Below are 12,570 nucleotides of genomic sequence, written 5' to 3'. Positions count from 1 at the left end.
TTAAAAAATGCTGTGACGTGTATTCGGGTCGGAATTTTCCGAATACACCTAATTATGTATCTCTTATTGGCTACTAGATACTTAGGTAGCTTAAAATTACGATAATTCCCGATGGATGTGATAAAATTATAAATAAGAATTATTTTAAACTGTGATTTAGACGACGATCCCGCCAGGTGCACGAAAAGAAAATTCTTCCCGATACAATTTAAAGCCATAAATAAAATATATTGTAAATTTTTGACGTGATGCATCAAGATCTATCAAGTTATTTCCACACGGATGACAACTTTTGTATGGGAATTCAAATTTTCCATTTCCAGAATTTCCTTTGTTTCCTGGAAAATTTCTAGATCCTTTACAACTTTTTGGAAACTTTCTTCAACTTGCACATCCATAGATGAACCTAACAACACTTATACAAACATTAAAATCCATCTAAGTTACAGAGTATAGTTCGTTTTTTTTAGCATTAGAAAGAACTCCACAGAAGCAATCGTACAGTTTTTGTCAGGCTCTTTAATTGTTAATAATTATTGAATTATCTAATGTAGCATGGTCAATACATATAATTTACTTCAAATTGTTACCGCTAAAAGTGCCGGATTTGGAACCACAAGCTTACTTCTGCGAAGTTCTTTCTAATGCTAAAAAAAACGAACTATAGGTATGCTAAAGAAATGTACAGTCAGCAGAAGAAGTTGCTAGGCGGGCGAGGTGTTCAAAATTATCTTGAAGCGCTCTTATTCTCTTAATAATAAAGTCGCGTCAAGATCATATTGAACACGTCGCCCGCTTAGCAGCTATTGTTGCTGACTGTACATAGAAACACTCGTCTCGCCGTAGTACGTCACATTCCTATTATGGCAGGAAATAACGATGTCCCGGTAGAGGGGAGTGGGTGGCATGGCAACGTTTTTCTACTCCAGCGAAGCCCGTCTGTATCGCAGTTTTAGGTCACACATAATCGTATAAAAACGGGCAAAGTGCGAGTCGGACTCGCGCACGATGGGTTCCTTACCATCACGCAAAAAACGGCTAAAATTTACGTTTGTTGTATGAGAGCCCCTCTTAAATATTTATTTTATTGTTTTTAGCATTTGTTGTTATAGCAGCAACAGAAATACAAAAACTGTGAAAATTTCAACTGTCTTGCTATCATGGTTTATGAGATACAGCCTGGTGACAGACAGAGGGACAGATAGACAGACAGACGGACAGCGGAGTCTTAGTAATAGGGTCCCGTTTTTACCCTTTGGGTACAGAACCCTAAAAAGCACGGAACTTACAATATTTGACAGAGACAAACTAACCAACTGTAAGATTTATAAATTCAATATGTTTAATCAAGCTAGTCTGAGTTTGGAAAAGCAAAAGAGTCGAGATGATGGTTAAGTACAACAATCAGTATACTGTGACAACATAAATAGAACTCGACTCCTAACACAGAACGTTTCATCATAAAATCAAACATCAAACTCTGCCAGGAAATACTCTAATTGGCCCGTACTGTTCGACCAGGAAACGTGCACACCTAATAGCATAGCTATTGTATACAACTTGGAGACTACGATACTGGTCGACGTGAACATAATATCACTTTTGGTTTGTTACAGTTCGCCGTAATAATAAGAGGCCTCATTCTAGTTGGGTAATGTAACACTCTTAACTGTCCATTGGTGGACCTTATGCCTTTTGTAATAAGGTTTACCGATGGACAGTTAACAGTGTGGGCGATGGTAGAAGTGAGATTGTAAAGTTTTAGACCAAATTAAAAAAAATGAGAAATCTTTATTCGGCATTTTGATGAAATTATGAATGTAGAATCGGACCAAGCAAACTCTGCATGGCATTTGCAATGACAAAGTGTGACCATGTCATTATTAATGGCAAGTTTCTATGAAAATTTATGATGTTTATAATGACACTCTCTCACGTTGTTCTATTCCAAATTCTGAAAGACTACTCCTTCAATTCATTTTTAGTCTAAATATTGTAAGTATTCTACTATGATTTTAGCACTAAGTTTGTTGTCTCTGCTATCAGAAATGTATCGTGTCACAAAATCGCACCAATCTAAACTATTATGAGAACATGACATACATAACTGCCAAAAATATGATCACAGACTCCCCGTGTAACCGTTTAGGCGATTACCATTAAAAAACAAACCAACATAAGGTCAAACCGCACTTGACATCACTAGATGACATCACATGGCCTTGTGACTCATCCACAAAAACGCACGCCACTCAAGAATCAACCTTAACTTATTACGAAAACGTCTATTTTCATTTCAGTGCTGTGTAAAAACTAGTACTTAGAGAGCTCCATTACGTTAAAATAGTCCTTAAATATTTTAAGGTAAAGACCAGACCGGCTGCAAGGTCTAATCTATTGATAATTGTAATAAAGAGCACAACAAAGTTACGTTTGCTTACGTCTAAATGAGTGAACTAGCGTCGAGTTTTATGTATAATTTATGAAAGGGCGTAACGACCGTTTGTTTCTATACAGAGATAGACCCTATTTGAAGTTAATCTTGACGATTCTAGCGATGAGAGCGCCACCGTCGGCAATTATGTTAAGTTTGTGGTGGGTTGGCCATTATCACTTAGGAATTTGGGTTCGTTTTGTTATTAATTGGTTGCTATGTAATAGTGTAAGGCGAATTTCACTAATTTGATGCTGATTTTATTTCTGAAGTGTCAATGTTGTTATTTTATGAATAGTTTGGTCCCTTAGAACTAATTATGGAATTATGAAAACAGCTTTAACTCCCGGCAATACACAATAGAAGATTAGAGCTCTCAACCTTCAATGTTGGTTATAACAAAGTAATTATCTAGTAACACATTTCGATTTAAAATTTCAAGTTATACAAATGCTAATTAACTCTATCAGCAGCTCATGGTAACTATCTACAAGAAACATAATAACAAGTTTTTCGATTCACATTTCATTTTTGATACAAGCTTTTTTTGCCAGTCATACATTTTTTCACCCGAACCTAACTCAACTCAATACACTTGCGTTATTATGTCACTGCATTTGTATGGCCTCCTGCGGTCTCCATCATCAGACCAGCTTGATGTCATTAAGTCATCAGTCATCAATCATCTTGATTCAAAATTTCAGCTCAATCAAATAAAGTGTTTCAAAATAGTGTGCATATTTTTAAGACAATATGTGCTCATAGTTCTAAATGGCCAACTTAAAAATTTCAACTATACACGCACGCAAACTTTGCATAAAAAATCCTAAAAGGAAGAATCAATCTAACCCAGGAAATAAGTAATAATATCTAGTTCCATTTAGATTGGTACCTTTAAGCTTTAAGCCTATTTCTCCATAATTGTAAATTGAATTGCAAAATGCCATCTGTAATGCAATACAGTGCATAGTTATTAGATATCAAGTCTACAATCTCTCTGCATATGTATGTCGTCATGCAGTCATGCGGGTGTGGCTCATGTGTGTATCATGTATCTCAAATGTTCATACAGAGGCCTTAGGCTGCGTTTCGACCAGAGATGTGCATTAATGTGCAAGGATACATAACTGGATGTGTTTGTTAAGAACCAATCACTTCATTTGTTTTTCTCGCTAAGCAAGCAGTGATTCTATTGGTTCTTAAAAACACATCCTTCGCTACACATCCTCACTCATCTCTGGTGGGAACGCAGCCTTAAGAGGAAAACTTAAAGCCAGGAAATTAGAAAGGTACAAACAATAAATGACGCGCCGTGAAACTTGCGACGGAAGATTTGACGCTTGCGCGTGTTTTAATGTTTTACCTCAATAACTCTGCAAGTATACTTCTGATTAAATTGCACTACTATAATCCCTCGGCTATCTATATCACTAATTATTTTATCCTACTATTATACTGTTATGGTATGCAGACTTGGAGAGCTTTTCTTGCCTTATGCTTCGGCCAAAACAGTATGGCAAGAAGCATGTTAAATATAAAATTTTGCAATATAATAAAACTGGAGGATATTAAAAAGAGAAAAAAAGAAATTGACTAAATGTCTGTGGAGAAAGCCTAAATTTGCTATTTTTGATTAATTTTTTTTTTAGTTAAATACTTTTATTTACAAACAAGATATATACAGTAGTGTTACTAAAAGAAATTAATAACTAGCTTAAATCTAAAATAGGCCCTTGAGGCATTGTATCAAGGACGCTGGCAACCAAAGACCTGGCGGCTACCTTGCACAATGTATCAGCATTACGACACAGCTAGGAAATGCTGCCAGCATTAGATTTAAGCTAGTTATTAATTCATTGTTAGTACACTTTATATATATTTTAAGGTACATAAACTTAGTATTTTGTTAAAAATATGTCTGAAATGCTTATCATGGCATATTGGTTGTGTAATTGGACATTTAGGTCATAAACAGTCATTTGTAAAATAAAAGAAATTTTGTATTACCTGCAATATTTATTTATAAATTTAATTCTATACTCAAAAAAAATCTCAATCTATCCCAATCCAAGTAAAGAAGACGAATGATTAGAATACCAATCAGTATTATACAAAAATACTAATTCATCACAAAACCTACTTACCATTCAACAAACAGAAGAATACTTACTATTTACAAATTTAATTTAGTTTGTATATAGTAAGAGCCAAATAGCAACTTCACAATATCTCCATAATCAAACAAGGTGTGGCTCCAGCACTAAATGAGGCCATCGAGTACGTTAATTAGTTTAAAGCTGCTAATGTTCACTGCACATTATAAGCACATACCTTTCCAACCTAATCTTTTATGCACTATCGGGTGCCCGAGATACGGTGGGAATAGCAACTATCGATAGAAAGTATGCGGCTCGCTCGCGCTGTAGTCACGCACAAACGATTCGAGCTGGCCGCTGGAATCACCGGCAAGCGCATACCTACTTCCCTATTACGGCCATGACGTAATGCACCAAAATAAACCTAATAAGGATAATCACCGTTGGCGACAAATATAGACTTCCGCAGAACGAATGCAGAATGAATGCTACGAGTGACAGTTTTTTATAGTTTCAATTGTCCACCATAATGAATTTGGGAAGGCAAAGGCAATTGGAATTCGGCGATACATGGGTGTGTCAGATAAGAAAAATAGACTCTTAGAAATAGGTGCGGAATCCAATGTAGCAAAAATAGAGCTGAGAAGAAAAAACTTACCGTAGACGTTGAGTTTCAGTGGAAATTCGTGTGTGAAATCACTTTTTAACGGGAAATTTATAGAAAATCGTTCGTTCGACGTGCACTCGCGTCACTCCGCCTACAACTAATGTTGCCCTAGCGGAAAATGAGTCATTGATTGACTTCGCTGCGTTTCGTTTGCTTTCTGTTCACACTTCATCATGTTTTATTTTAAACAGAGTTTTACTGTTACGGGGTAGGGTATTGCATTCTAGATGAAAACTAGGAATATTTTGTAAAATATTGAGTCGTGATGGTGAATTTCTTCACTTTTATAACCGGCAACCCGGCCTGGCAGCACAAAAACCAAAGCCTCTTTGTTTTAAAAGTAAAAAATAATCATTCCGCATCTAGCAACACTCCGGGCCAGTTGTCAAAGAACTCTTGTCTTGTGCTGTTGCTCCCGTGTTTGTTGTATCAATTTGTATGTCAATTATCAATTAACCCTCGTTGAATGATGGCTTGTTGATTATTAAAAAGCAGTGCTGCCGTGACTTTTGATGTGCACTGCGTGAATTATGGCGGCGGGTGGCGAGGAGCTGTGGCGCGAGTGCGCGTCTTGGCTGACGAGATGTGGCTTGCTACGTCCTGACCACAAGGCGAACTGGGAAACTAGCACGATACACGACCTGGCGTATACGTTGCGGGACGGCGTGCTGCTGTGCAACCTGCTGAACGTGCTGCAGCCGGGCTGCGTGGACATGAAGGACGTCAACCAGCGCCCGCAAATGGCCCAGGTTTGACCTTAGCAATTAACGCGCTCATTGACGATGCGATTTGTACGCTACGCGTAACGTAAGCGTATCTCTAAATAACTTATCATCTGTTAAACATAAATCAGGAGTGACTTCCTGCCCGTTTGGGTGATAACATGAATGGGTGAATACATTAATTATTTATGCAGCAGTGAATGGGCATTGATACAATAGTCCCCTCGATATATTCGTGACGGTATCTGTAGCATGAATGAGATGTGTGTTCTCATAAATTCATTAAATGCTGCCCTGTTAATGTAAGCACATTAACTAAATTGGTCTAACAGAAAATTGTTTTCATCTTGCATCATAGTGAACTGTTCACCTCTGTTTTTTAATGATCAAAGAAGCATTTATTCAAGAAAACACTATTTAATGCATATAAATAAATATATATTACTAAAGATATCATATTATGTAAGTAAGTAAGTAAGTAAATACTCTTTATTGCACCACAAAGAAAAATAAAATAACAGATTTACAGTGTAAATAATGGTAGCAACAGGCGGTCTTATCGCTGTAAGCGATCTCTTCCAGACAACCTTGGGGTAGCAGGATATAAAGAATAGAAAACTTTTAAAAACAGGTAGTGCACGAAATAAGTTACAGGAATAAGAAGATTACACATTCGGTCATATACAATTATATAAATATGTACCAATAGGTACAAACAAATAGTTTAATATATATAACATACATATACATATATATAAACACATACAAAAATACAAACACAATATATATATATATATATATAAATATATACTATATACACAGGGGCACATTAAGGAAGAGATAAGTAATGATTCTTTAGAAGGTTTTTAAAGCTTTGGAGAGTTTTAGCACACCTAATGTCTAACGGCAGACTGTTCCACAGACGAACAGCTCGAAACGTAAAGGAGTCATTATAAAATTTCGTAGAAGAAGGAGGGGGAACAAGTTGATATTTCCGTGAAGGCCTGACGGAGGAGAGATAACTAAAACGTTCTTTAAGGTATGAAGGAGTAGCGGGGTTGAAAAGAATGCTATAGAGAAGAGCTAAGATATGAGAATTACGTCGAAGACGTATAGGGAGCCACTTGAGCTGGGCACGAAAGTTGGAAATATGGTCAAATTTACGCAGGCCAAATATAAATCTTATACAAAGATTTTGAAGGCGTTCAAGTTTACTAAGCTGGTCTTCAGTAAGATCCAGATAACAGGTGTCGGCATAATCTAATATAGGCATAAGAAGCGATTGTGATAGCGCAATTTTCGTGGCGAAAGGCAAGAAATTACGTAGTCGGCGAAGAGCACCCATTGATGCAAACATCCTCCTGCTTACCTCGCTAATCTGAGGGATCCAAGATAAAGTGCAGTATATGTACTACAATTAAATAGATATAAATAACATTTTTGCAAGCATTTTTGTTTATTTTGTTTTGATGATATAATTTACATTCATAATGCAAAAAATCTTCAAAACCTAATAATATTTTATTAGCTTACTCAGCACTAAGAAAAAAAACCCCTTCAAACATATCCTTACAACAACAGCCTTTACAAACTTATTAGTATAGCTGCATTATTTATTTTCCATCTCAGGTTGTTTATAATATGAAAAAAGTTAAATATAAAAACACTTCACCATTCACGTCCATTGCTGAACATAGGCCTCCCCCTTGGACCTCCATTCGTACGGGTTGGAAGCGACCCGCATAAAAACACTTAATAGCTATTATTAAAAAAAACCACATGCAATTCCATGTGTACCAGTGGCGGCGCGTCAAACATATCCATAGGCAAGCCGGGGTTAATTTGGCTTACATATTTCCTTTACATTTTACAACTCTGCTCAAACTTCCAAAAACAGGCAAGCCGGTGGGAATCGACTTTTATAGACGCGCCGCCACTGATGTGTACAGTCAACACTAGAAGTAGCTAAGAAGGTGAGTAGTTTCAAGTGACCTACGCATCTATAGTCTTAGCCCCTTATTCATAAAACTTTACGGGCCCCATTTAGTCAAATATGGATACCTGGTGTCTGAAATAAAATATTTTCATTTCATTTCATTAGTCAAATTATGTTTTACTTGTCTTTCCTAAAATACATAAGTCATAATGACAGATGAGGACAAACTATTATTAGCTAATTTGACGTTTGTAGCATGTTTATGAATAAGGGGGTATTTCTTTAACAATAAAGTTCTTATGTTCAGTGTATTTTGAACTCACACTCACTCACTTCTCTGGCTCAGTGACCCAAGGTGGATCTTGGCCTCCAACACTAGATTTCTATTATAGACTACTGTACACGCGTATAGCACTTCTATAGGATCCTACCTTCTATGGCTCTTAACAACTGGTAAACAAAACTGATTCAATAAAAAACATCCAAGAACAAACTAAAATATTCGAATTTAAACTGTTGTGAGACATACTAATATTGAATAATTTTACAGTTTAGACTCACTTGTTTTTCACTTGTTTTGTTGTCGCCCGAGTGACTTAAAACAAGTGAGTCTAAACCGTAAAAATATTCAAAACTAAAATATATTTCTTTTTATATGTTTTCCGAGCAACACTCCATCTATCAGATATTACTCGTTTAAAGGTATTAGATTCAAATCGGTCCATCTTTGAGAGCTACGATGCCACAGGCGGACACACAGACAGAGATACAAGAGAGATATATTATTGGCGTCATACGTAATAATAATGAATACCCCTCTTTTTGCGTAGGGGGTTAAAATACCAGTTGGTAGGAGGGCGATCTATAATTGAGTGTTTTTTGCCACTTGGCTATTTATAGTCCGGGAGCCGGCTGCATGAAACAAACCTCATCAAAAAATAGAATATACCTACCCTGTAGAGGTACCTGACATTTAGTAGATTCCAACGCACTTGGTCGGCCTAGGCTTAACCTGGCAGATTTTGTACAAATGGCAATAACGTTGGACAAAAATTCATCAAAAAAAACCTCATCGAAAAATAGAATGAAACTTGTATGGTAGGATACCTGACCTTGAGGACAGTAAAAAAAAAGTGGTCGGCCTCACCTTAGCCTGGCAGTTTTTGCAGTCCGACCAGATTTATTGGGTCACGTGAGAGCTACAATTTACCTCATCGAAAAATAGAATGAAACAAACGGATTATAATAGCTAAAATAAGCCTGTTGACGTATGTCTTGGTCGGCCTCACCTTAACCTGGCAGTTTTTGCAGTCCGACCAGATTTATAAAAAAATCATCAAAAATTTTTTATCGATAAATCGTATGAAACTTGTATGGTACGATAGCTGCCTTTGAGGACAGTAAAAAAAAATGGTCGGCCAAATCCTGTGTTTGCAGGTTCCTGTGTCCGACCAATTTTGTGGTACCACGTGAGAGCTACAATTTACCTCATCGAAAAATAGAATGAAACAAACGGATTATAATAGCTTAAATAAGCCTGTTGACGTATGTCTTGGTCGGCCTTACCTTAACCTGGCAGTTGTTTGCAGTCCAACCAAATTTATGAAAAAATCATCAAAAAATTTATATCGAAAAATCGTATGAAACTTGTATGGTACGATAGCTGCCTTTGAGGACAGTAAAAAAAAATGGTCGGCCAAATCCTGTGTTGGCAGGTTCCTGTCTCCGACCAATTTTGTGGTACCACGTGAGAGTTACAATTTACCACATCGAAAAATAGAATGAAACAAACGGATTATAATAGCTAAAATAACCCTGTTGACGTATGGCTTGTTACGGGCGGCTTTCATAAATTCAATGTGGCAGTGTGCGGCAGAATCCACTTGCATCAAATTTGATGCAACACATTGTGGCTGGACATTAAGAGATGAAATGTATAAGATCAAATGGTTTGAAGGACACATAACGCCTTTGCGAGTCGAAGAAATAACAATAAGATAATCACTTAATATATGTGAGGTTATCTTGTGTATTTTTATTTATTTATATTTATTGAGAAGTTCAACAGCGTTTACATTAAATAATATACAAAAAACATGAGAACTTATAGCATAGCCAATAACAGAACTTCCTGTAATTTATACATAGTAAAAAATCATCTGTGGGTAGACTTGTAACTTGTGCTGTACAAGAATCGTAAATTGTATAACTTAATTTGTAAGTCTTTAAGGTACAAGGAAAAAGAGAAAAAATTAATAATAACTGTAAACTGGAAAAAAAATCCTAAAATAGTAGGTATAGCTCTAATTTTGCGTAAACAATAAATAAAAAATAGTAAAATAAAAATACATACAGTACCTACATAAACGAGCGAATCTATTAGTTTGTATGCATTTATTGGAATTTATGTGTTCGTGTGTGTGTGTGTGTGTGTGTGTGTGTGTGTGTGTGTGTGTGTGTGTGTGTGTGTGTGTGTGTGTGTGTGTGTGTGTGTGGGTGGGTGTATGTGTGTAAGTGGGTGTGATAGTGCGTGACTACCAGGAAAGTTGCTTTGCAATTTGTGATTTGAAAACACGTCTGGAGGAGAAGAAAGGGTCAATGTTTTGGAACGATTTATTATAGGTACGTGCGATTCTACTCAGAATTTAATAGAATAGAATTTTGGCCATAATTGGTACGATGACAGGGAATATGGAATAGTGTGGTGTGACGAGTTCGGCGCGTGGGAGCGCGGAGCCCTAACTGTGACAGCAATCCAACGCAGTCTAGATGCCCGTTGAGAACATCGTGGAGGAACATTTTACCATTTATTTAAATTTTGGAAGGATCACGTGCAGTTTTTCCTCTTATATTACAAGTGTTCGATTGAAAACTAAGCTTTGGTGTATACCTGGATCACCTGCACGTACAAGAAGGCGTTTCATATACGCCCGCCCATCAGATAGGTACACAAAGTCATGATGCGTATGGAATACAGCATGTTTGGTCCTATTCTAGCTGTCACGTGGTATCACAAATTTGGTCGGACTGCAAAAACTGCCAGGCTACGGTGAGGCCGACCAAGCCATACGTCAACAGGTTTATTTTAGGTATTATAATCCGTTTGTTTCATTCTATTTTTCGATGAGGTAAATTGTAGCTCTCACGTGGTACCACAAAATTGGTCGGACACAGGAACCTGCCAACACAGGATTTGGCCAACCACTTTTTTATTACTGTCCTCAAAGGCAGCTATCGTACCATACAAGTTTCACACGATTTTTCGATAAAATTTTTTTGATGATTTTTTTATAAATTTGGCCGGACTGCAAAAACTGCCAGGTTAAGGTGAGGCCGACCAAGACATACGTCAACAGGCTTATTTTAGCTATTATAATCCGTTTGTTTCATTCTATTTTTCGATGAGGTAAATTGTAGCTCTCACGTGGTACCACAAAATTGGTCGAACAGAGGAACCTGCCAACACAGGATTTGGCCGACCACTTTTTTTTTACTGTCCTCAAAGGCAGCTATCGTACCATACAAGTTTCATACGATTTTTCGATAAAAAATTTTTGATGTTTTTTTTATAAATTTAGTCGGACTGCAAAAACTGCCAGGTTAAGGTGAGGCCGACCAAGACCTACGTCAACAGGCTTATTTTAGCTATTATTATCCGTTTGTTTCATTCTATTTTTCGTTGAGGTAAATTGTAGCTCTCACGTGGTACCACAAAATTGGTCGGACACAGGAACCTGCCAACAAAGGATTTGGCCGACCACTTTTTTTTTACTGTCCTCAAAGGCAGCTATCTTACCATACAAGTTTCATACGATTTTTCAATAAAAATTTTTTGATGTTTTTTTTATAAATTTGGTCGGACTGCAAAAACTGCCAGGTTAAGGTGAGGCCGACCAAGACATACGTCAACAGGCTTATTTTAGCTATTATAATCCGTTTGTTTCATTCTATTTTTCGATGAGGTAAATTGTAGCTCTTACGTGGTACCACAAAATTGGTCGGACACAGGAACCTGCCAACACAGGATTTGGCCGACCACTTTTTTTTTTACTGTTCTCAAAGGCAGCTATCGTACCATACAAGTTTCATACGATTTTTCGATAAAAATTTTTTGATGATTTTTTTATAAATCTGGTCGGACTGCAAAAACTGCCAGGATAAGGTGAGGCCGACCAAGACATACGTCGACAGGCTTATTTTAGCTATTATAATCCGTTTGTTTCATTCTATTTTTCGATGAGGTAAATTGTAGCTCTCACGTGACCCAATAAATCTGGTCGGACTGCAAAAACTGCCAGGCTAAGGTGAGGCCGACCACTTTTTTTTTACTGTCCTCAAGGTCAGGTATCCTACCATACAAGTTTCATTCTATTTTTCGATGAGGTTTTTTTTGATGAATTTTTGTCCAACGTTTTTGCCATTTGTACAAAATCTGCCAGGTTAAGCCTAGGCCGACCAAGTGCGTTGGAATCTACTAAATGTCAGGTACCTCTACAGGGTAGGTATATTCTATTTTTTGATGAGGTTTGTTTCATGCAGCCGGCTCCCGGACTATTAGGGCCACTTCAGTTGAACACCTTAATTAATAAAATCGCTTTAAGGTAAAAAGCTAACAAACAAGGTAAAACATTGGTTTCCTTCCTCATTACTTACTTTACTTACATATAAGTTCATTAAATATATGATGTAAAATTTAACACTACATGCAATATATA

General features: G+C 36.9%; 2 protein-coding genes across 2 annotated transcripts in view; one reads left to right on the top strand and one right to left on the bottom strand.

Moving 5' to 3' along the window:
• LOC134678193 (spectrin alpha chain) overlaps nt 1–5,318 on the bottom strand; it is a 47,395-nt gene extending 42,077 nt beyond the window's left edge. The window contains exon 1 of the mRNA XM_063536654.1: nt 5,189–5,318. The gene's annotated coding sequence lies outside the window, so the exon portion shown is untranslated. The remainder of the gene's footprint in view (nt 1–5,188) is intronic.
• Nucleotides 5,319–5,567: 249 nt separating this feature from the next.
• The window catches only part of LOC134678389 (protein vav), a 59,805-nt gene continuing 52,802 nt past the window's right edge, over nt 5,568–12,570 (top strand). Inside the window, exon 1 of the mRNA XM_063536947.1 lies at nt 5,568–5,946. Within this exon, the coding sequence (XP_063393017.1) occupies nt 5,728–5,946 (219 nt within the window). The 5' untranslated portion in view covers nt 5,568–5,727. The remainder of the gene's footprint in view (nt 5,947–12,570) is intronic.

The sequence above is a fragment of the Cydia fagiglandana genome, chromosome Z, assembly GCF_963556715.1.
Source record: "Cydia fagiglandana chromosome Z, ilCydFagi1.1, whole genome shotgun sequence".
Taxonomy (NCBI): Eukaryota; Metazoa; Arthropoda; class Insecta; order Lepidoptera; family Tortricidae; genus Cydia; species Cydia fagiglandana.
The sequence above is the reverse complement of the archived record's forward strand: the minus strand, read 5'-3'. Positions and strand labels throughout refer to the sequence as shown.